General features: G+C 50.2%; 9 protein-coding genes across 9 annotated transcripts; 4 read left to right on the top strand and 5 right to left on the bottom strand.

The window, feature by feature from the left end:
• Nucleotides 1–87: 87 nt before the first annotated feature.
• On the bottom strand, nt 88–1068 carry NCS57_01283600 (uncharacterized protein; the record flags this gene model as incomplete). The annotated part of the gene is made up of 3 exons (XM_053062495.1): nt 88–350; nt 409–773; nt 824–1068. The coding sequence occupies 3 exons, from the start codon at nt 1066–1068 to the stop codon at nt 88–90; spliced, it is 873 nt and encodes a 290-aa protein (XP_052907390.1).
• Nucleotides 1069–2947: 1879 nt separating this feature from the next.
• NCS57_01283500 (uncharacterized protein) lies at nt 2948–5533 on the bottom strand (the record flags this gene model as incomplete). The annotated part of the gene is made up of 8 exons (XM_053062494.1): nt 2948–3076; nt 3254–3548; nt 3612–4041; nt 4089–4131; nt 4186–4249; nt 4310–4421; nt 4474–5317; nt 5372–5533. 8 exons carry the CDS (start codon nt 5531–5533, stop codon nt 2948–2950), a joined length of 2079 nt encoding a protein of 692 aa, XP_052907389.1.
• A 2006-nt stretch (nt 5534–7539) lies between these two features.
• On the top strand, nt 7540–8670 carry NCS57_01283400 (uncharacterized protein; the record flags this gene model as incomplete). The annotated part of the gene is made up of 1 exon (XM_053062493.1): nt 7540–8670. One exon carries the CDS (start codon nt 7540–7542, stop codon nt 8668–8670), a length of 1131 nt encoding a protein of 376 aa, XP_052907388.1.
• A 2425-nt stretch (nt 8671–11095) lies between these two features.
• Nucleotides 11096–13120, top strand: NCS57_01283300 (Ppx-GppA domain-containing protein; the record flags this gene model as incomplete). The annotated part of the gene is made up of 2 exons (XM_053062492.1): nt 11096–11263; nt 11420–13120. The coding sequence occupies 2 exons, from the start codon at nt 11096–11098 to the stop codon at nt 13118–13120; spliced, it is 1869 nt and encodes a 622-aa protein (XP_052907387.1).
• Nucleotides 13121–14695: 1575 nt separating this feature from the next.
• Nucleotides 14696–15679, top strand: NCS57_01283200 (PKS-ER domain-containing protein; the record flags this gene model as incomplete). The annotated part of the gene is made up of 1 exon (XM_053062491.1): nt 14696–15679. The coding sequence occupies one exon, from the start codon at nt 14696–14698 to the stop codon at nt 15677–15679; it is 984 nt and encodes a 327-aa protein (XP_052907386.1).
• Nucleotides 15680–17103: 1424 nt separating this feature from the next.
• On the top strand, nt 17104–17995 carry NCS57_01283100 (uncharacterized protein; the record flags this gene model as incomplete). Its single annotated transcript, XM_053062490.1, has 2 exons — nt 17104–17247; nt 17297–17995. Exons 1-2 carry the CDS (start codon nt 17122–17124, stop codon nt 17993–17995), a joined length of 825 nt encoding a protein of 274 aa, XP_052907385.1. The 5' UTR covers nt 17104–17121.
• A 488-nt stretch (nt 17996–18483) lies between these two features.
• On the bottom strand, nt 18484–20235 carry NCS57_01283000 (MFS domain-containing protein; the record flags this gene model as incomplete). Its single annotated transcript, XM_053062489.1, has 5 exons — nt 18484–18868; nt 18922–19520; nt 19568–19755; nt 19806–19981; nt 20027–20235. 5 exons carry the CDS (start codon nt 20233–20235, stop codon nt 18484–18486), a joined length of 1557 nt encoding a protein of 518 aa, XP_052907384.1.
• A 1084-nt stretch (nt 20236–21319) lies between these two features.
• On the bottom strand, nt 21320–22366 carry NCS57_01282900 (uncharacterized protein; the record flags this gene model as incomplete). Its single annotated transcript, XM_053062488.1, has 1 exon — nt 21320–22366. The coding sequence occupies one exon, from the start codon at nt 22364–22366 to the stop codon at nt 21320–21322; it is 1047 nt and encodes a 348-aa protein (XP_052907383.1).
• A 520-nt stretch (nt 22367–22886) lies between these two features.
• Nucleotides 22887–23639, bottom strand: NCS57_01282800 (Amidase domain-containing protein; the record flags this gene model as incomplete). The annotated part of the gene is made up of 1 exon (XM_053062487.1): nt 22887–23639. The coding sequence occupies one exon, from the start codon at nt 23637–23639 to the stop codon at nt 22887–22889; it is 753 nt and encodes a 250-aa protein (XP_052907382.1).
• Between the last annotated feature and the right edge of the window lie 224 nt (nt 23640–23863).

Here is a 23863-nt window from a genome sequence, read left to right as displayed (position 1 = left end):
AAACATGTCCAATTATCATGGCGTCAATATACCTCTACAAGGTTCATTGAATGCGAGGACATCGTCAACGTAGGCCGGCTATCGAATCTATTGAACGAACACATGGATAAGAACACCGGTGCCAAGTAAGATTGCTGACAGAACGACAATGGTCTGCAATGCCTCCATCATGTACATCTTGGCAATCTTATCTTCATGATTATCCCATCCAGCAGCCGCGTTGGTGTGAGGAAATGGTTCGCCAGGAACCGGTTTACCAAGGAACTCACAGAGCGGTTCCCAACCATCCTCGACAGTCCACTCCAGCAACCTTTCCTTGGGGACAAGTCCACGAATCATGTTGCAATGTTCTAGTTGGTCAATGTCAGCTCGTCACATCGGACACGACAGAGTGCCAGATCCACCGACCTTTGTAGACCCATTTCCCATTCCTTGCAACACCTGTCTCGATGTCATTGTCCAGTCCCCGGAATATGCCTGACCACATGAAGTCGAGGTACACGTGCCAAGCCCAGAAACCTTGACGGCTTAGGAAGGAGAGAATCCAAAGGACCCAGTTATGTTTCACGTTGGCGAGCGTTTTACTTGCGCTACGGTGCCACGCATCCAAGTCTTTGCGGTAATTCAAGACGATCTTTGCATCGGGGTATGCTTCGATGAGCTCGGCGGCGAAGACCGAGCCTGCTGCATCAGTCACGGCGGTTGAGTGGCCCATAACAGCATCAAAGTCCTCCGGTGTAAACTTTGTATTCCCATCGAGGGGGCCGAACCATCTGTGTGCACGATGAGTACAGATGCATGCTGAAAGACGGTTGACATTTACTTTTTGCGGCAAAGCTTGACCCATTGGGGTGCATAGTTTGGCTTTTCATAGATAATGTCCCAGCCATGATACGTGTGATCATAGCCAAGCGTCAGCAAGGCGTGCTGGAGAGATTCAGTGGCTGAACGAGGCAGGCCAACACAGATGACCTCCAACGGCTTGGTTCGGACTCGAGGAGGTGGTTCAGGCAAAGCGTATACGTGCTCCTCAAGGAAGTGATACCACCAGGTATTGAGATAAGCCATTGTGCCCGTCTGGAGACGATAAACTCTAAGATGAAACTCCTACAGCACGTTGGAGGAGTGCAAAAGTGCTACGTCTCAGATTTAAATAGGCAACCTCGCAACAGATTCCGCTTTAGTTCATATAGAAGTCAACTCGCAAAGGATTTTCCCACTCAGTTCATGACGTCAGCTGACCTTGGCAGCGACAGTCCGTAATGCGATGATCCGATCTAATACTTGGCCTTTCTTCGTGGGGATGTGTAAGTCTTGTCAGCGTCTCATACAAGCTAGGTCTATAGTTCACGCAGTAAAAGACCTTTCCCCCTGAGTTTATTAGACTTGACAAATTGCTTGATTATAAATTGAACGGGAGCAACTCTTCCTCCTTAAGCTCACCCTATACGGTGTACCCGGCACCTCCGTTTTGTGCTAAGACACGGGTTGGGTCTTCAGCAGGGATCTAAACCAATCATGACTATGGGAGTGGCGAATGCTTGCCATCTCGCAGTGATAAGGCATTAACAGATCCTCACTGAGTTTGCTAGTGTGGCAGATATGAATATAGCGACAGAGCCTGTGTGGTGTGGGAGCATCCATGACTCGACTCAGCCACTTGTCGATCTCGCTTAAGCTTTTCCCAGGTCATCCAATCAAACTGGCTGGAGTTTTCTCGCCCGAGAAGACGAAGGGCAAACGTCCAATCAAATGACCTGGAGCGTTTTGCCCGAAATTCTGGTCATGAGGGGAGCACAGCCCGCAGGACTAGCATGTGGCGAGACGGACAGTAAAAGGGTGTCCATCACCTCAGGTTGTTGCATTTGTATAAGAACCTAGAGAGGGCCCAAGACATGCCAGTGTGAATGACAAGCTCTCGCTGTTCCGACAATGTTTTTTCATGATGCCATCGTTAGATGACACCATTTCCGATTTATTTCCAGATCCGTGGACCTTGCGCGATGTCATTGCCTACCTTTCCAGAAGCCATTGCCTGGAAACCATCCAATTCCTCGAAGACGCCTCCAGGTACCGAGTTTGCCACACAGAAATAGTCGACAACGATCGAATACCCGAAGAATCAAGAAAATGCCATTACGATTATCTGCAAGACCAATGGGAGAACTTGCTCACGACCTATATCCTTCCAAACGGCGAACGCGAGCTCAACCTTCCCTGTGACGTTCGAGCTCGGCTTGTTGAGGTTCGGTCCTCCCAGCATCCTCCCCACCCCTCGGAACTGGACGGCGCCGTCAAAATCGTCCGAGAACTCCTAGAGGGCTCGATCCTATCTGGGGCTTTGAACTCCGATGGCTCGCCGGAACCACAAAGCGATGAAGAGGGTGGCGGTTGGAGGAAAATCAGCAGTAAAATCCTACGGAAACCATCACCGCCAGTGCCAGGACAGGACCAGAGGGGGAAAGTCAGAACAAGCACTGATTCAGGACCAACAACATTTACTTGGAGGGACAAGACCGAGCCTCCCTGTTGCACACGGCTCCAGTTTCTAGGAGACACCCAAGACTCACCCCCAAACCACCTATCACGGCGTGCCATAGAGATTTTCAACAATACCATTCGTCGAGTTAGGAGCAAGAGGCAGCTCAAGTCACCACCAGAGAAGGGTGGAGTTCTCGACAGTGTAGTGGGTGTTAAGAGTCACTTCCTCAGCCCGTAGCTATTGGGATGAGTTTGCCGTTGATGGTACTCGACGGGAATTTGGATACCGGTCCCATCCCGGTTCTGCAAAAGGATTAACATCTAATGATGACGACACGCAGTACATAATGCCAGCATGGAGGGGCGAATCAACAGGCCACAGGAAAGACGTAATAACAATCCGATTGCCTGATGCAATAATGGTACAAACACAAGCCCATTACATTTATGCCGTTCAACTGACCTCTTAGTACAGCTCTTCCAACACATCCTCGCCCCCGACTCCAGTCCACCCGCTCGGCTGATCACTCCCTATGAACCGATTATCGCCCTCCAAAAATACCGATGCGCCAACACCAAAATTCTCAGGGTTCCACTGAAATGAAGGGCAGCTATCAACCCTCCAATTCGTTTCTTTATCTGGGTGCAGGTTCTTTGACTGCCCTGGAATTTTCGGCCACGGCTTGCTTGGACTTTCACCCGAACCATCCTTGCTATTGATTGTGCTGAATGGCTGGCACAGTATTGTCAGGAGTTTCAAGGACAGACTGACACGATCGGGATCAGCAGTTGTCGGAACTTTAAGCATGTAACGGAGGGACGATGGGCTCTGGGGTGCGTTGGCACTTGAGAGAGGGAAGATGTACGACGTCAGTTTATCGTGGATAGGGACCACGCAATCCCGAAATTTGAGTGCCACTGAGTCGAGAGTGCTGCAGAAAGACAGCACATCGAGGCACATGCGAGCCTGTGTGAGGTCATCTTCCCACGAGGACCGAGGAAAGTGGTGTATCTGTTTCTGGGCAACACAATGCAGAAGGACAACGCAGCAGGTGTATGACTGGAAACTGGACAAGCCGTTAGTATTAAATCCATCAGACGAGGTGTAAAGGAGATAAGCCGAGACATACATAACAAGCCAACACTTTTTAAAGATTCCCTTTTCCGCTTGCAATAATCCCAGAATACGTGACGACTGTTTCGCAGCCGTAATAGCGTGATCCGCATGGCTGAGAAGATTGTCCTCATACGACTCCCTCGCAGCGTTACTCTCATGGGTAGGAGAAGACCAAACAAATTGTGAGGCGAGGCGGCGATATAGCAGCATACGAGTACCGAGATAGAGGAGATGGGTGGCCAAGATGGACCGCCGAGCTTCGACAGGAAGATCTTGCCGGCAGAGGTTGGGGAGATGCATCTCGCTGGGAAGCAGATTGTGCCAGTCCTGAAGGTCTTTGTCGATAGAATCCATTGCTTGGCAGGTCATTTCTTTAGATGAAAGGTGCATCCGTAGAATATCGGCGTTCAGAAGAGAGATCTTGGTCATCTCTATTTGGACAACTGTGGCCATTAGAGACAGAAGAGATATGGCTCATAAGCTTACTCACTGTGGCTAACTTCACATGAGTGGTCACCTTCTACTTCCACCAACTATGATCATGTTAGAGCTTATCTGATTGAGGATGAATGATAGTGGTGCAATACCGGAACCAGTTCCCTGAAAGATACATCACCACCTTTGATGTATCCGAGAGTGGAAGACAGCCAGCTAGGCAGGGTAAGTCAACGCCAGCGAGATCGTCAGGGACAAGCCTGCCTTGAAAGGAACATCAGAGATCTCCATGCTCTTCGATAGTCGGCCCATTCCTCCGGAGAGAGGCTGGGATGATGATACAACTTGTCGTTGAGACTATGCCTCTTGGACATGCTCAGGCCGATATCTACAACAACAGTTAGTCCAAGAACGCACTAGGACAGCATGGGACCACAAACCAAGGTAAGCGAGTGACACAGTCGCCTTATTCATCATGTTGTACATGGCTAACATCGTGCAGGCCTTGATTGCGTCGAGCGGTTGCTCCTCCACCAGATTCTCGAAGAAGTGCCTTGCCACGTCGTAAAATACGCTGTCAGTACCAACGTCGAAGTCGTCACCATTGTATTGAACCCCGACAGCTGCCACTGCAGCAAGACAACAAATGGCCGTCTTCTGATTTGCCATAGTGCAGCTATCATTCGTAAAGACATCCTTGTGGTAACATAAGACCTGCTCACGGGAGAAAACGTGAAAAATTCGGCCACTGGAGCTGAAAAAGCTGTCAACCGCCGCTTGCGTAGTGACGGCACTTGGTATGACTAGTGAAACCAAGGACCTAGACACATCTATTGACAGTTTCTTTTGTGTCGGGGCCGGGGTAGAAAGATTGATTTTTTGAGACGTTTCATCGCTGACATCCGCCTCTTGGAGAGAACAGGAGTTTGTATTCTGACCAAGAGAAGGAGAGGATCTGACCGACTGCTCTTCAGATATAGTGCCAGCTGTGGGACTTGAGAGACTGCTGACGGCTGAGCTGGTGTTGCTGGAGCCGTTGAGGCTAGGCGGTGATGTCTCATCCTCGAGATCAAGCAAGGAGTCAATGTCGTCGCTAGAGCGAATTTGCTGCAGCAACAGATTCGCGTCCTTGGTAGGTTTGGCCTGTAAAGTAGAGAACAGCTTCTCTAATGCGTCGAGGCGGGTCTTCAGTGCTGCTCTTCTCGGCATGTTCGCCTTGGATTCGTAGCGACAGGAACGTAGCCTGGAAGTACAGGTGCCGCATTGCGGTCGACGGCCATCACACTAGAGAAGAGTCAGTTAAGCCCTTAGAAGTAAAAAAGGAACGAGGTAAATCACCTTGACTTTGTTCTGACGACAGTTCCGACAGGCTTGCGCGACGCTGTGGATTCTCTTGCCGAGCTTCACAGAAGAAGTTCTAGGATGGTCAGACTCCCCAATAGCACTGGCAGGCAATGGCTGCTGCACAGCTGGTTGGATCAAACGGAACGAGGAAACCATGGTTGGCCAATGCCAGGCGCTTGGCACTGAGATTGTTGCTAAATGGTTCGGTTTAGGAGTATCGTCTGCCTGGGGGGACGAGGAAACGACTTGGTTATTCGTGCTTGGGCGATTATGCACGTGTAGGGGACGTGGCGAGTCTTCGAATTTCGCACCAATTGACAGACGTTACGCCATGGCCACAAGCTCCAACCGGAAAGGGGTTCTGACTCGTGTAAGTTCGCTCCAGTGGTGGGTGGTCTGGCGGGGAAGTGTCTGAGAATCCCGACTAGCTCGAAGTCTCTGACAGGGTCACGACGGTAACAAATTGCAAAAGGAACAGCATTAGGGGCTGCAGATGGTTGAAGAGAGAGCCCATCCGTCTCACTACCGTATAATGAGAGAATTGACAATGAATATGGTGCGCCGATGTTTCCATGACTAACGTAGCCATGGTAGGTGAATGGAGAAGAAAGGAAAGTTAGTGGATGTGCCGTGTGCTGCAGACTCCTGGACGCGGTGTGCCGCCTCAATCCAGGAGAAGAGGGACTATTGGCGAACGCGACATGAAAAGAGGCCCCAGCGTGCAGCAGCTCCCAACAGGCTTCCATGACTACTAGGATGGTGGGATACTACAGGGTTTTGTTGGACCTAATGGAAATTAACTTTGGATTAAAATATCACGGAAGTGACTTGTCGCACGCTCAGGGCCCTGGTGCACGACCCTCACCTAAAATCTTGACCCCCTGATCAGCGTTACATGAACAGGCATTCTAGTTCGCGAAGATGCATTTTGGATCCTTGGTAGAAGGGTTGAAGCCGGTGAAGGAGCCAGACAAGCGCCAATAGTGCCACAAGTACCGAAGGCAAGCCACTCAGTCGGTAACTGGACAGTGGAGTGTCTGGTGAGGCTTGAGGTAGCCCACCCTTACCCGGCTCTCAAGCCACTCCTAAAGTGCCGGTCGGCCAAGTAAATGTCCACCCAAATGGCGGGGAAGGGGGAGCTAATCTTACCTGACGACACAAAAGCTGCCGTGCATGTGATAATCCCATTTCCTTGGACAAAAAGCGGCGTTGTCTGTTTACGTGGGAGCATGACAAGGGGAAAAGCAACAGGGTAACGAAAGACTTTGATACTGAACTGGTTGGGTACCATGACGTCCAGGTTTCAACGGTGGATGGGAGGACATATTGGGGAAAGTAGGGTGCCAGAAATACACAGTTTCCGGGGCACACGGTGCCAAGGACCGATATGGACGATCAATCAGGACCGGCACGACCCACTACAGACGTTTATGCAAATTAATTCAACATCAGCTCCCTCCGGAGCAGCTATCCGTACCCTTGGTATTGTTGATGCGCTAATACTTGGTCACGGCACGGGCAAGCCGGGCCGCTTCCGTCTTCAGGGACCCCCATACATTCGGAATAAGCCGACGATGCCAAACTCAAGAGTATGGAGGGGGCTTCGATGGCTTTCTCAACCGTCTCTCCGTCTCTAATGAAACCGGGTTCTTCCAAGTCCCTTCCACCCTCTGCACCATGGCCTTGCCTGGCGAGTCAGTAGGCTTTGAGGAGTCAACTGATCTTCACGCCAACTGCTTCTACGGTTTCGTAATATGGAAGAGGAGGCGTTCTGACATTTTACAGAAGCCAGTACGGGCAGGATCCCGGGCTTCCGTCAGCCACGGCTTAGAGAAGAAAGAGAGGACTCGCGGGGTGCCCACGAGTCAGAACCCTGGTTGTCGTGACCCGCCTAGATCAAGCCTCATCGGGTAGCTTGGAACTACTGAGGCGGAACTTCCTTGGCATCAAGGAATCCAAGATCTGGCCCAAGCTTAGTTGTCAAACTGCAACGGCGGCGAGAGGGACTAGGCAGTCGTTTCCGTAGCCATTTACCTCCTACATTTATCCACAAGACAGAGGCTCCCTCCCTGCTTCAGTGCCTCGATCAAGTTCTTCTTCATTCTTTGTTGTTGAACCCTTCTCCCTTGTTCGATTTGTACTAGACTCCTAGGCAGGCTCGGATGGCAGTTACAGCGCAGCCTCGGGGCTTCGGCTCCGGCGTCGACGACTCCGACAACCAAACCTCTCTGACCATCATTATCGTCTTTCTTGCCATCTCTTTCTATAACATCATTGAACTTAACTTTCTTATCTGGGGAACCTTCAAACGTTATGTCGGACTTTACTTCTGGACAGTCCTCATCGCCACTTGGGGTATTCCTGTATACTGTTCCGGCTTCCTCGTCAAATATTTCGGCTCATCTTCATTGGGATACCTCTCCTGCACATTGATTGTGGTTGGCTGGGTATTCATGGTCACCGGCCAATCTATGGTGCTCTGGTCACGACTACATCTGGTCCTACGGAATCAAAAGCGTCTTCGCCTGATCTTGTGGATGATAATCGTCGACGCAATCATCTGCCACGGCGCTATCATTCCTATGGTCTATGGATCTTTCTCAAGTAGCCCCGAGATGTGGAAGAAGCCTTATTCCATCATGGAGAAGATCCAAGTCACCATCTTCTTTCTGCAAGAGACGATCCTGTCCAGCTTTTATATCGGGGAGACAATCAAGATGATGAGACTCGAACGGTCCATGGGGAACAAGAGGTCAAGTCGTCGCTTGATGAAGCACCTTATCCTTGTCAACGTTCTCATTATTGTCCTTGACATCACGATTTTGGCCCTGGAGTATGCCAATCAATACGAGTATCAGACATCATACAAGTCCTTTGTGTACAGTACCAAGTTGAAGTTGGAGTTTACTATCCTGAATCGGCTGGTCGAGATGACAACAGGGAGCAAGAATGCGAGCTCTGGTCCGAGTCGAAGTCACACCACGGCCAACAATACTTCCATCCCGCTTGAAACCTTCAACGATGAGAGGGATGGGAAGACTCCTGGTTTTTCATATCAAGCATACGCTGTCGGGGGTAGCAATGGTGCCGGTGATAGAGGCAACATGTCGCTGAGCCCAAATGACCATGGGGTAATGATGACAACGGAGATTACCCTTCAGCGCGACGAAAGACACCATGATGATATGGGAAGTGGGAAGTCATCATCGAACTCAACGACTGAGCCAGTGCAAGCATGTGACGGAGATTCAAGGGCGTCCTCGGAAGTTCAGTTGGCAACTCGTGGGTTCTGATAGAAGGGATGAGGTTGGCTTGTTTCAATGGTAACATAGGAGGAGACTTGGGCAGATAGGCGATGAATAGCATTAATAAATGACCTGGTTGACCGAACAGGCCTCTTTACCACTTTTAATTGTAGAATAAGATGTCGTAGGATTGCTGATAGTCCTCTGTCTTCCTTGATTGAATTGGATCACCGATCTCTCTGGAATCTGAAGCATCTTTCGTCTAGGGATGTGAAGAGTCAAACCAAGAGGTGGCTTTTATCTATTGTTCTCACTTCGTAAAGTCACTATTTCATATCATGTGACTCTTCTTTGATAGGTAATTCTTGACGTGTTGATGTACGTGCTGTTTCTTATCGACCCAGTGAGTCGGCATCTGGCCACGAACAAACCCTCGATCTTCTGGCTCAGTTAACCCATCAAGGGCCGGGCTTCAACTATAATAAAGAACACATTGTCAACACATAATAGCATCATATCCCAATGATAACACAGTGGCCTTTTTTTTTAACCTTCTACTACCTGCAGTAGAAGAGTCATACCTACCTGGAACAAACCCTCAAACACTCAAGTCAAACAAAGGATCATGCCCCATACAAAGCTAAGATTCTATATTGAAACAGTAAAACAGTCAATCTATGACAATGGTATTGCAAACCGTTAAATAAATCTACTGACCCTTACATGTTTGATGTTTTGTTCGGCAGTTCCAATATTTGAGTGAAGTGCGAGGATTCGATGGAGAGTGTTCAATACCAGCTGAGTTACCCAATGTTCACAATGCTGTTCCGATTGTCCTGCAGGAAGAGGTTTCAAGGGTGTGGCATATCATTGTTCCAAAATGCAGCGAGAACTTGGAGATGATCTTTGCGGTTCATTCGAGGCGATGACTGTCATTGTTTACCATTTTCTTGTTGATGGTCCTTCAGCAGCAGAGGCCAAGCTTATGCAAGTGTCTCGTTTTACGCAACTTATACCAGTGTTGTCCGAATGCCATATGCCCCCCCCCCCCCCCCCCCCCCCCCCCCCCCCCCCCCCCGACGCAGTGGCCACTGTGCTCTTCGTTCAAATGAATACGGCACATTAACAACAACCAAACATACCTAGTTTCCAAGAAGCTTCCACCTGACACGACCAAAGAGTGTTGGGATACTTGGACGCGACCATTGGGATGTCGAGTGCCTCTAGAGCTAGAAGGCGTGAAAAGCTCATTGGCGAACAAAGGAACGCAACTTTTGCCAACCTCACTTGGCCCTCAGAGCCTCCTTTGTTCTGTCGAGAGTGGCTCAGGTTTAGTCCTAAACAAACAAGCCCGACCGTGGCTCCGAAGCCTCTGGTACCGGCACCATTCTCTAATTGAGATCACAAGGAGATGCAACATCGCACAATGTATCATATTAAGTCTATCACATGACCACCGCGTTTGAAGCACCCTGTTCAGCATTTCTGTCCTAGGAGGAAATCGGAGAAGTGTGAATTCAACCGGCGACTTTTCCCGGAGCATCAACAAAGCTGAATGCAGGAAGCAACGACACGATAACCTTGTCAGGCACCAAGTGTTGAACTGTGGTTGTCATTAGCCGTCGGGTGAACCTTGCAAGCGCCACATCGTAACCGTGATGTACTGTGGACAAATTATAAACAACTGTGTGGTTTACCCTGAAGGCTAACCAGCAACCCTTACAGAAAGCCACTGAATTGAGTCTTGTTACAATAGGAACCTTACAGTTGTGGTGGTGCCGTGTGGTGGGTTGTGCCGCCCACCGTCGCTGGATAAGAAAACGATTCTCTTTGTACGTTTAGGATAACGATAGAGTCCAGGAAGATATTAACCCTAAGCATGGTGCAAAATAGAGAGTCGGCCTGGGCGCTGATAGTGTCGATTTTACGTCAATTATCATCTTGACTGATACATTCAAAAAACCGTCTGAAGCAGTCGACGGAGAATGAATAAATTTTGAGGTGAGCTGAACAGCCCAGTTTCCGCAAGTCAGATGGTCCTCTTGCATCTGTAAACGTAACAATGTTGTCATCGTCGGCATACGCGGCATGCAATAGCCAAGCTATCTAAATCATGGCTTTGTCCTTGATGGCTTCACGAGAAGTTTGTGACAGGTCCAAGGTCCCCTCGCAGCTGAGTGAGACGCCCCCCCAAAGAGACCCCGAGATTGACATGCCAGTTCTTCAAAGTTAAAGTTCAGCCAAAAGTATCGGGTTGCCAACCCTCCATAAACGGACGTCGTTCGAGCGGCTGAAAATGCGGAGCTGAGGCCACCAGCTTACGAGCCGCCCTCACCAACTTCCTGTGATCATATCACTCTTCCTCAATACTTATTACCCGACTGCCCGTTGTTGATAAACTCCACAATTCTAGGTCAGGTTAACAGTCACTGAGACATAACCACTCAATATCAGTATTATTTCATGATCAACCATGACCGACAGATCTTTGAGGCTATCTCGTGAACTTGTCACGGATTCAACTCCAGAACATTACTCCCAGCTGGAAATGGATTCTTCTGACTCCGACTCCGACTTCGAAGTTGTTGACGACTTGAGCTCGCTTTACCTCTCTGATGTTGAACCTGGAGATGAGCCTCAAGTGGGCAATCGCTCCTATTTAAGGGGTGTAGTTGATATGGGAAGGCAAGTACTCTTTCATTTTGAAGTTGCTGAGGGTTAAGCGGACAGCTTATCCTGGGATGCGACGTGCATGAGCATTAAGATCCATGGTGTTTACTTCGAGGCTGACGGATAGATTACCAGCAACGGGATCCGCTTCTCAGTCACAGACCTATCCCCTCCCCTCTCTCGCATTCTGCCGACAGTCCATGTTTATCGTGTCGCCATATCACTCTACGACGCACAGTTTGACCCAGAGACTGGGCACAAGATCCCCATCCCCCAAGACGTCATCGGCGAAACCGTGGCCGCCCTGAATCGTTTCAAGCTTGTCTGTGCCGATCTTGGTGTTCCCCGAGCAAACATCCACATTGTCGCCACTGAAGCAACTCGCGCTGCCCTTAACTCTGCTGAGTTTATCAAAGAAATAACCTCAGCTACCGGCCTCACTGTCGATATGCTCCACAAAGAGGACGAAGGACGGGTCGGCGCCTTAGGCGTCGCGAGCGGCTTCTCCGACATTCGAGGACTCATGATGGACCTTGGAGGCGGCAGCACTCAGATTACCTGGATCATATCTCAAGCTGGAAATGTCCGGATCAGTGACAAAGGGTCAATCAGTTTTCCATACGGGGCGGCCGCCTTGAGCAGGACTCTTGAGGATCTGAAAAGGGGTAAATCGAAGGAAGAGGCAGCGAAGGCACTGGCAAAGTTGCGCCAGGAGATGATCAACAAATTCCAAGACGCTTACAAATCGATCGCGGTCCCCGAGAGTCTGGTAGAGGAAGCCAAGGAAAATGGCGGATTCCCGCTCTATCTCTCTGGAGGGGGGTTCAGGGGTTGGGGCTATCTGCTGCTGTACATGAGTCAGGTCGGCAAGCATCCCCATCCAATATCCATTATCAATGGTTTCACTGTTAGCAGGGAGAGGTTTGAGAACACAAAGGCTATGGAGGAGGTTGCTCGGACCGCACATTCCGTGTTTCGGGTTTCTGATCGGCGGAGGAAGCAAGTCCCTGCTGTTGCGTTTCTGGTCAACGTCCTATCCCACGCCATTCCGCATGGAATCCGAGTTGCGCACTTCTGTCAAGGAGGCGTGCGAGAAGGTCTGCTCTTTAGGGAGCTTGAACCAAGCATTCGGGCACAGGACCCGCTCGAAGTCACAACGCAGCGCTTCGCACCCGAGTCAGTCCAGGCCATATACAACCTTCTCATATTCTCCTGTCCCGCGCCTTCAAAGGGCGGTACTCGCAGATTCCCCGATGCCATCAGTACGCACGTCATCCAGGCATTCGCCAATCTTCTGTATGTCCACACCATCATGGACAAAGAGCTGGCCTCAACGGCAGCCATGTACAGCACGAGCGCCGGACTGCTCGCTTCCACCCGTGGAGTTTCCCACGAGGACAGGGCTAGGCTTGCCCTGATGCTAGAGTCGCGGTATATGGGTGAGCTTCCCCCGCGCGAGGCTCAGTTCAAGGAGGCACTCCGTCGTGTCATCACACCAGAGGAAGTTTGGTGGGCTGGATACCTTGGCAGAGTCGGATACCTGATCAGCCGCCTCTATCCGTCGGGCAAAATTGATGAGAGCAAGCCTCGAGTCATTCTTTCATCTGAATGGGCTTGGGATCTAGGACGCAAGAAGCAGAGGGAAGGGGTGAAGTTGACAATCTCTGTGCAGAAGGTCAAACATGACCCTGCCAAATTGAAGAAAGCATTGAGGGACCATGTAAAGATAGTGGAGAAGGTCGGAAAAAAGAAGAATTGGATTGGAGGACCGAATGGATGGGGAATGAAGGTAAAACTTGTGGTTGTGGAAGAGGATATTATGGCTTGACCTGGTGTCTACACAACAAGTTGAAATGAATGGTAGTCTTCACCTGGTCCCTGAGAATGACAGCTGCCAAGGCATGATAATTAGATGGGTTGCAATATAGTTATTTACAAGAAGTATAATTATTATCCACTCAGACTCCCCTTTGCTGTTGCATGATTACTCGATGAGAACTCGGGCAGATTTAAAGGCTCAGCTCGACATCTAGCAGCACAGCCCATCGTAAACGTCGCCGTTGGGGAAGAAACAGCACTGGCTACAGCAGAAAGTCGCAAAGTTGTCGATACTGCAGCCCCTCACATTCCCAGGACGGCACTCAAACGGCGGTTCGCTGATGCTGGTGGTAGTCGCAGCAGTGGTAGAGACGGTGAGCACTGAAGTGCTGCTCTCGGTAGTGAATGTGGTGGTTTCGGCAGTGGTCGTGGCTGCTGACGTGGTCGAGGAGGTGCTTGAAGTTTGCGAGATGCTCCAGCTTGAGGTTTCCGTGGTGGTAGTAAGGAATGTGGTCAAGCTCGAGGGCTTGCATGGTGAGGCCTGGGTGCCAGGCAGCGCGAGGAAGGCGAAGATTGCCGCTGCCGCGATGTGCTTTGTCAGGGCCATCAGGTCCGATGGGGAAAAGAACGAAACGAGCGAAACTAAAGACGACAAGCGCCGGCAGATGTTGAGCGTCGTAGGTCTTCTTTTTAAGTCAGAATCCCCCCTGAAGAATTAGCATTAGTGGCAGCTTTAATATCAATAGTTTCGGCCTTAATTGCATGCCAAGATGTTTGAAAACCAACAGTATGAGCATTGGAGACCGTTGATTAGGTCCTTGGTCCCCGACTGGCCGCTTAAATTGCTTTTGGCGCAAAGGTGGCTGCGCCATCAACTGCCGTGCCGTGGTTCAGCTGAGGTCCGTGTGAAGCCACAAAGAAGTTCAACCAACACGGCCGTCAGGGGTTATTCCGGACTGTGCTTTGTTATTGAAGGGAATCTGTGGTACACCATCTGCGCCTCTCGCGCTGAATGGTTAAAAATCATCCCGTTCTGCGTTTCCACAGCTGGAATAGCACATCCACCATCATCAGCGGCATTCACCCGGTCAAAGAATAGACTGGGGTCGTGGGTTTTGGAGATGTCGCGATAATCGATAAGAAGTGGATAGTAGGCGTGACAACCCCTGTCAGCTGGGCTTCCACAGCTTATTGCAAGCTAACCCCAACCGTAACATAGCAGAAAGATATATCATTACGCAGCTTGAAAAACGGCTATCTTGGAGTAGAGGCTAGGTTTTGAACATCTCAAAGCTGATTTTCTAAAGCGAGGACAATTACATCAAGACCTGCGCACCTGAACATAGGTGCTAACCCGGACCTTGCGGGCACTACCTACAAAGTTAATATTAATCCGTGCTAGCCTAGCCATGACTCATAATGAGACAGAGCGACACATGTCTTGGTTAAGTGTTACAGTAGATATAAAACAGGGTAATTCAGAGAAGGATACCAAGAAGACAGCTTACATACAACTCCTCCAAATCAAAAGACCGCCCACGCACTCTTTAAACCCCTATTTGTTTTCCTCTATTAATTTCCTTCCATGAAAGCCTATCAATTCTTAGGGCCCGAGCTGGGACTCCAACTGAGAGACTTGCCGATCCCAAAGCCTGGCCCGGGTGATGCTTTGATTCAGGTCAAAGCTGCAGGCCTTTGTCACTCAGACACTCACGTTCTTCATGGAGGCGGTGCCGCTTGGATGTGCGCCTTACCCATCATTCTTGGGCACGAAGTTGCCGGAGTCATTGTCCAAGTCGGTGAATCGGGGACTCACACATTTCGTGTTGGCGACCGTGTGGCCGTCGCCTGTACGGGACACCCCATTGAGGAACGCAATTTCCAAGAGGCTATCGGAGTCGGTCGCGATGGGGGTTACGCCGAATACACCGTAGCCCCAATAAAGAATCTGGTTCATCTTCCGGATTCGGTCAGCTTCGCCAAAGCCGCCGTGGCTACTGACTCGATCGCCACTGCATACCACGCAGTCGTTTCTGAAGGCCGTGTGGGAGATTCCTCTACGGTTGCAGTTCTCGGATTAGGGGGCCTGGGGCTCAATGGTGTTGCCATTGCTGCTCTTCGTGGTGCGAAAGTATATGGAGTGGACATCAACACCTCCAAGTTTAGCCAAGCGAGGGAGCTTGGTGCCATCGACTGTGCGACAAGCTTGGAACACTTTTCGAAGGAAAAGTTCGACGTTGTCATCGATTTTGCAGGTGCCCAACAGACCATCGGAGCGGCCATGTCGACGGTCCGGCCAGGAGGTACAATTGTGGTCGTAGGACTTGCAGCTGAGACCCTCCAGTTCACGACAACAGACCTTGTTACGAAAAACATTGCATTGAGGGGATCGACTAGCGCGAGCCTGGAAGAGTTTCGTCAAGTGGTTCTGTTACTGGAGTCAGGATCTTTGGAACCACAGATCAAGCAGATCCCCTTTGACGATGTGCCCAGTGGTCTCGAAATGCTTGGAAGTGGGCAGGTAGCTGGTCGCTTGTATGTAGTTCCGTTGGACACTGAGGCAAGCTAGCGGGAGTTTGAAGAAAGCGCACCAGAGGTCATAGAAACATATATGTATACATTTAAAAGTATTTATGCGAATAAGAATCGAAGACGGCAGCAAAAACACGGTTCTATCAATGCCTATAAACGTTCTCTTGGAAGAGCAATCCACGTCCCATCACAAGTCGCATACTGAACACCTGTTTCCCCCTCTATGGTAGTCCAAACAAGGATTTTCCGTCCCGAGATTCCCACCAAAGTAGTTTTCACAAGAACAACGGCTGGTGTCGGCAGCGGCTTTTTGAGTTTTATATCCATGCGCGCCGTAACGGTGTTGACAGCTGTAAGATCCATCATATCCACGGACAATGCCCGCTGCAATTTTGCCTCCGCCTGAAGCCGATAATTAATATAGAAGTAGCTTCCCATGGCTTCATCTATCAGAGCAGCCAGGAGACCACCGTGCGTCCAACCTTGAAAGCCATTGACGCCGGTCTGAAGGTCAAATATCAGGGTGGCAGAGTCCAAAGGTAGCCGAGAGGCTGTTGGTCTCGAGTCACCAAAACCCGAATCCACCTGAGAAGGACGAGTATAAAACCCAAGGCAAGCGGGAACTGCCTCTACTCTATTCAGAACGTGTCTGAAGAGTTGGTCCTTGGAGATGGATATCCCCGCTGGATCCGGCGGAGAACGACAAGGTGGGTTGAAAGTTACAATGTCGGGAGACCCCAGCAGGGAAGCACACCAGGGGAATGCGTCGAAATGAAGTTTCGCGGCCTCAAACGTGTCTTGTAAAGTGGATTCTACCACTGCATGCTGGGTTAGAAGGTGTCGTGTGAATGGGCGTGGAGAGGGGACCTACTGGTCGATTGCACATTTGGTGAGAATAAAACTGGATTTCGTCGCTTCAACTCAACCCCAACAAGCAGGAACAAAGAGCTTAAGTCTCGTAGAGCTACCCCTGACAAACACTAAGCAGGGATAGTGAAGGATGATAACGTTGTGGGCTGGTCATCCAACCTCGGCCTTGGCGCAACTACCTGCGAGAAGACACAACTACGCATCAACCACACAGCATGACAGACATTGAGATGAGAGATACATCCTCCTGCAGGACCAAACTGTTAGATTTTCCTTGTAACATATCTGAAGGACTTACAGGCCTATACCTTAAGCAGTCTCAAGATCATTAACAATGTCAGATAGTGACTACCGCGCATGTGAACGACCTCAAGGAGTCGACCTCGGCATTAAGTGGGTCTCGATGACAACCCCTTGGAAACCATTGACCAAGACCCTTCGAATAGTCCCCCAACAAAATTGCGTATGTTTTTTTTTATCTGTGGAGGATTAATGTGCGATGACCGGGATCTCCGGAAGTCTGAAACCCCCTGTCGCCATGATATTAAAGACCATGATCCCCCAGCCCCTGGTATCCTAAAACTAGATCCAATCTTCACAGCCATCATCATGGAAGACTTCCTAATCGACTCGCCAGAGACCCTCTGGGCAACAATGAAGTCGGTGTTTAACCTCAAAACTCTAGCTCTTGCCTTCCTCCTCGCCAATTTCAAGAGTCTGCACTTTATGTGGCTTGTACGCATCCCCGCCGTCGTCTCAATCCATCAGATCCTAACTCCTACAGGCACGATTCCTCCGCGCCTTCGTCCGCCGCCTCACCGACTCGGCCCCAAACAAGCATCTCTCCCCCCGCTGCCTCTTCCTCCCTGCAATCAGCGCAACCCGTTCCCCCGCCCTGGAATGCGACTACAACCTCCACAAGTCCAACTCCACCTACTTCACCGACATGGACATGTCCCGGGGCAACTTCTGTCTTGTCCTCTTCAGCAAGCCCTTCAACCCGATCCCGGGGCCAAACCACTTCACCATGATTCTCGGCGGAACAACGTGCACTTGGAGGAAGGAGATCAAGCCGTATGTGCCGTACGAGCTATGGACGCGCATCCTCTCATGGGATGAGAAGTGGCTCTATGTTGTGACACACTTTGTCAAGCCGGGTGTGTTTCACCCGGATGAGTATGTTATGCAGCCAAAGAAGAAGACCAGTTCCAAGAAGAACAGGGAGGATGTTGAGTTGCTAAAGGCTGTGTATGCTTCTTCGGTGGCTCGATACGTGTTCAAGAATAACAGACGAACTATACCACCTGAGCAGGCACTCAGAGACGCAGGTCTGCTGCCTGAGGATGAGGCCGGTTTGTCAGAGGTTGAGAAGACGAGATCGGCATCACTGGCAATTGGGAGACTCGAGGCAGGGTGGGATGCCGTTCATAGTTGTCTCCAACCAAGGGGGGCTGCGCTAGGCTGGTACAATAGTGCTTACTAAAAGAATTCACCAGGCGGCAATTAAATAGAGAGGTTAATGGTTGGGCCGAATGCAGACGGAGAACCCTGGCTACTCGGGAGAGTGGTTGGCTTCGATGCGTTGGACTTGCTATTTCCAACTGCTTTTCCTGAAGATGGACTTGTGACTCATGGCGTCCCTTGGGGCCATGATTAAATACGCGAGTCTACAAGCATTCAGACTGGGTCTGGCTCGCTTGCGCAACTGGTTTCTGCGGTGCAGAATAATTGGCACGCCACACTTCCTCGGGACTGGATCTTTGGCAGAGGCCACTGTGTTAGCATTGGGATATGATGCTATGATGTGTTGATATTGTGTTTTTTAATATAGTTGAAGCCTGGCCCTTGATGGGATAACTGAGCTGCTACATAGTAACAAGTATCCTACTCTTCTAGGACAATATAGTTAGTAATATCTTGTTGCTATAAGATTCTTGAAGCATTCATAGTTAAAAACAAGAGGAATTGTAACTATTCATAATCCACATTCAGCCTGTCCTGCGACATGGCTTTGAACTTTCGGGCTGGTGCTCGAGCATCAAACAATGCGTCGATCCGTGCATAGGAAATGTCCTTGGTCTCCGGAATCTCAATCCAGGACAAAACAAAGCCGATGGCGCAAAACCCACAAAAGACAAATCCAATCTTCCCGCCCAAGTTGCCTTGGTCGGAGTTGAACATGTAGGGAACACACAGCGAGAAAGCCCAAGTCATGAAAGCGTTTGTAAAAAAACCGACACCTAAAGACTTGGCACGCAGTCTCATTGAGGGAATCTCTGCGGCGGCGATAGGATATGCTGTTCCAACACCGAGATTGCTGCAACAAGCTGCCAAAAGGAGAGAAACTCCAATAAACCTGTGTGATACCGTGTTAAGTTGGTACTTAGAAGAGGCGATGGCAGTACCTACCTCAGAGCCACCCGGCTTTGGGACCAGCACCCGGCTATGCCCATCCCCAGGAAGATCAATCCAGCCATAACAAAGCTGGCAAGAATCGCCAAGCGGCGGCCTATCCTGCTCATCACGACCCAGGATATGAGCGTACAGGCCATGCTGCAACCAATACCAACCTGATTCAGAGTCAGGGACATTGTTGGGCTCATTCCAGCCATGATGAAGAAGTATGTCGAGTTTGAAACAAGAGATACGCCGATGAATTGTTGAAGGGAGTTGAGAAGGCAAACGATGCGTGTACGCCTCCAATCGGTGCCCTGGAAACATTCTCTCATCGAGGTCTCTTCCGCGTCAGCCCCCATCTCTTGTTCGATGGTGGACTGGATGACGAGGATCTGCTCATCAGATGACCCTAGAAGTTTCAACGATTTCTTGGCCTGGGGGATCTTTTCTTTCGTGACGAGGTAAACGGGGCTTTCTGGGACAATCAAGGCCACGAGCATGGCATATCCGGAGAACGCCCACTGAGATGCGAAGGGAACTCTAAACGCGGCCGGGGTCATGTCGCTGACGCGTGAGAAGACGACGGAAATAGCAATCATTTGGCCCACAGTCTACAGTTGTCAGCTTCTATTCCAAAGAATATAAATGTGCGACTCACAATAATAAATGGGTAGAAGCCAAGCAAGATGGTTCGAAGACGTGGGGGAGCAATCTCTGACACGTAGGTTTGGCAGGTCGACATGGAGATGCCCATGGAAACACCAATGATGAACTTCCCGACCAGAAGAAGACCGCGTCTCTGGTCTACCAAGGTCAATTCAGAAGAGACATAGGTAACTGCAGCACCTATATGGACGGTATTAGTTGATATCCTAACATATTCGAAACCAACTGACCAAGAGCCGAGATTGCACCGCCTACGAAGAACATAGGCTTTCTTCCAAACCTGTCCTGCATGAACCCATTGGTTGCAGCACCAAGCATGATTCCAGCAGCATTAAAAGCTTGCCAGAGACCCTGCCACAGCGCTGGCAGGATATAGGCGTCGTGGAATATCGATCCGTAGTAGACACTAAAACATCAGCCTCGGTAAATGGATGGTGACAGGGTAACTAACGAGAACATGGGTAGTGCAGTGATGGCTCCTTGCACGAGCACATCGTATCCAAATAAGAATGAGCCACAGTTTGCGAGGAATGCGAAGGCAATGACCCGTGGATTCTCCCGGATCAACTGCCAAAGGCCCTTGTCACCATTGGCCGACTCGATGGCCTGAACAACGGCTTCCCTGTGAGAGCTGTCGGCTTTGATGTCGAGAGTGGTCATGTTGGATTGTCGCAGAGCTGAGGGCATAGAAAGCTAAACGGACACTTACTGGACTGTCCATGGCTGCCAATTTAAGGAGTTGAGGTGGCCACGAGAACCCCGCCTTTCACACCAGACTTTTTGTGTCTCGGTCCTAATTACAACGAGTTTATGGGGCCCCATGGGGTAGACGGGGTAGACGAATATGAGTTCGCCCTGTGCTCCTGATCTTCAGGCTGCCTTGTCATGCTCTGCCTTCCTTGTCGTATGGCAAATTACCCAATAGTAAGGAGGGCATAGTGGGGGAGCCCGGCGCCCGTTCCGCGCCATGTTGTAAAATTTAAGCTCGTGAGGCCCATGTGGAGCCGAGTCCCGATAAAGTCGAGACTGCATCGGTGGGCAGCATGTCTCAAGCTCCTCTTCTGCCAGAATGTATTTGTGAGGCATTGCTCATGCAAGATGAGCATAGGATTTGGCGTATTGGTTCTTAGCTATTCTCTCTATTAGTGGTATACGAGAAGGTCACTGTGCTTGGATCGAAAGGGAATTACGGAGAGGGACCTGGATACCGGGCTGTATAAATTTACTGGGTAAGACATATAAGCAGGCTTGTTTGAGCTGCGAGAAGGCTCCCCATGGAGGACATGTCGCAGTCTTCTGGCTCAGTTATCACACCAAGGGCCGGGCTTCAACTATCAAAAAACACAATGAGGACATGTCGCACTTCGGGTAAAGACACAACGAGTGTCCTCCACATCCCGAAGGCTAAGGGTGATAGTGCCTTTCGGGTCCGGGTTAGCACATATGTTTAGCCGCGGCCGCTGGTCTTGACAACTTTTTCCTTGTGACGAGGGTGTGCCAACTGTGGAAAACCTGGTCGTACTGGATTTACAGTGTTGTTAGTAGGCGAAAGCGGCGTGGTGTCCAAGCTAGAAGGTCAGGTCTGGTGATATATCAATTAGAGGGTTAATGTAACCAAGTATTATCAATAGCTAAGATAACTAAATATTTTGTTGAAGATATAACGAGTATATGCACACACATTAAAGTATATCACGGCGTAGTAATTTCACGATAGAATGACTGAAGCTAGTCTTTTGTCATGTTACTTGAAAACCTCTCCTTTATGTACAATAACAGTCGCCCTCGATGCTTTCTCCATCAGTGTGTCCTTCACAAACCCCTCAATCCCAAGTCTCAGCATGCGATCAAGATTCTCAATAGTCTTTTGAGAAAACCATGCGATATGGCTAGTGATGGTTAAGTTCGGTACCGGCTCTTCCCCGTTTGCAACATCTGGGATCAGAGGGGTGGTTCCAATACCACCAGGCTCCGTCTCGAGCACATCTGTCGCAGCTCCAAAGATGCTGCCTTGTTTCAACGATGTGGCCAGGGCACTTTCGCAGACGATTCCTCCTCTTGAAATGTTCAGAAGTAGCGCCTCTGGCTTCATCATCTCGAATTCCGGGGCGGAAATAAGACCCAACGTCCCTGGTTCTCTTGGGCAACAAACGACAATAGTCGTCGCCGCTTTAAGGAGATGCTCAAAATGAGTCCTCCCGTCACGGACGTTGCTTTCACCCTTGCGCTCTGCAATGAGGATTTCCCCAAACCCCACGCCTCTGGCCAAGCTCTCAACCTTGCGACCGAGTGACCCGTATCCGATAATGCCCAGGACTTCTTGCCGACAGCTCAGAGGCGCCCCCTGTTTCCACCGGAGTGTCAAGGAGCCTTCTTTTACCCAGTACCTTTCTGGTGCGGTAACGGCATTGTGGACTTCAACAATCTTCCTTCGAGCAGCAAAGTACAATGCCAAAAAATGCTCTCCAACCGCATCCACGTTGTTCTGCGGACAGTTGACGACGGTGATGCCTCTCTCTGCAAACGCTTCCCTGTCTAACCAATCGAACCCCGTCGCGGTGATGGCGACGCACTGTAACTGAGGAGCGTGCTTGAGATGCTCCGGAGTGATGGGTGCGAAGCCCCCGAGGATGACAATTGTCGCGTCTTTGATACGCTCCGGTATTTCATGAGGCTGGGTGCTTGAGTAACGGCAGTATGTGTGAGGGAAGGCGAACTTTGGAAGCGGCGCATTCGCTGCTTCGAGGAAGACGATATGGTGCCGCACTTCTGTGGTTGCGGGATGAGACATGGCGGATAGAATGGGCAGATCTAGATGACTACCCAGATCTGTATGTATCGTTTGAGAGTTGTTGACTTGCTGAGAATGCCTTACTTCTAAATACTGCCTTGCGGGGCATCTCTTCAATCCTTCAGATCTTCTCCCGCCTCCATTGCGCCCGTTTGACACCCGCAAGCAAAGATTGATCCCGCTGGGTCATTACCTAATGATTTCGGTAACGGCAGTTTTTCCCGAGCCAGGAAAAGAGCTAACGACGCCGCCTTGCAGTATCTATCCGCCAGGCAGCCCCATTTCTACTTGTTGTTGAAGCGGGGATACAGGGATGGGCAACAGGGAGGCTTCGGGTAATAAAATATCCAATCAGAGGGGGGTCCTACTTGGTAGATAGGAATCTTTGCAACAATTACATTCAGCCCTTCAATAAGTCCCGGATTGCATATGGGGTAGAGAGGCTGCTTTCGAGATTCATTATACGATGGGATCTTGCACGCGTTGAACTCCGTTATCTTCTCGTCTATTCCACGCACAGTTATTTTAATCCTAGCCAACCAGTTGGTCGTCCATCAGGAGCGGCCCTGGCTAACACAACGACCATTGTCATGTCGCGAGCGACGGGGGCCCATGTCTTATCCAATCCTTGTCTCTCAACTGGCTTGGGAGTGATTGTGTCCACAGTAAAATAGAATTGGGCTTCTCTCTCTCCTGTCTTTGGGAGTTCCTTCACTGAAATCTTATCTGATGGAACAGAAGAGGCATCAATTGTCATTTCCAGCTCTGGTGGCCCAGTCATGAGAGAAGCAATGGTGACTGTGTCTTGCAGAGTCACACTAAGTGAAGGTCCACCATCCTTCGGGGTGACTTCGAATTTCTCGACAATCAATTGAGGGCGGGGCAAATCGACCTGACGCTCCATGTTCGACAAGGGAACAACATCAGTCTCTAGAGCAGGAGTATGAGGTGGAGGGATGCGATGCTGCGTTTTTGCTTCGTACGCATTCGCCCACTGGAGTAGCTTGACATCATCGTACGCTCGACCAGCAAATGTCAAGTTGACCGGGACCCTCTTGTCGCTCATGAGTCCCATCGGCACCGAGACTGAAGGGATTCCCAAATGACGCATGGCCCTATTACCGTTACTGTAATAAGTGCCATTCCTCCACGCCAGGTCTGAGCCTTCGAAGCTCGAGTCCGCGTTGGCTGGCCCGACGTCTCCAGCTGCAGGGAACGCAACGCAGTCACAACCAAGGCCCTTGAGCCAATCCTCGAGAAGGGCTTTCCGCATACCTTCTAGTGCCTTGACGGCTTCTCCAATGCCGTCTACTCCGAAAAGGTTGTGTGGTGGAGGTAATCTGCTAGCTTGTGATATTGAATGGCATTGGCAGTTTCGAAATGTCGTAGCTCAGCTTCCGTGCGAAGTGAGTCGGGGTAAATGTTGAAAGGGTCGACGGCGAAAAGGTCAGGAAGAGTAGAGTCGTTGCAGTCCTTCAAGAAATCATTCCAGGCATG

This window comes from Fusarium keratoplasticum, chromosome 11, assembly GCF_025433545.1.
Source record: "Fusarium keratoplasticum isolate Fu6.1 chromosome 11, whole genome shotgun sequence".
NCBI classification, from domain to species: Eukaryota; Fungi; Ascomycota; class Sordariomycetes; order Hypocreales; family Nectriaceae; genus Fusarium; species Fusarium keratoplasticum.
Note: the sequence above shows the minus strand (reverse complement) of the source record. Positions and strands in the feature narration are given on the sequence as shown.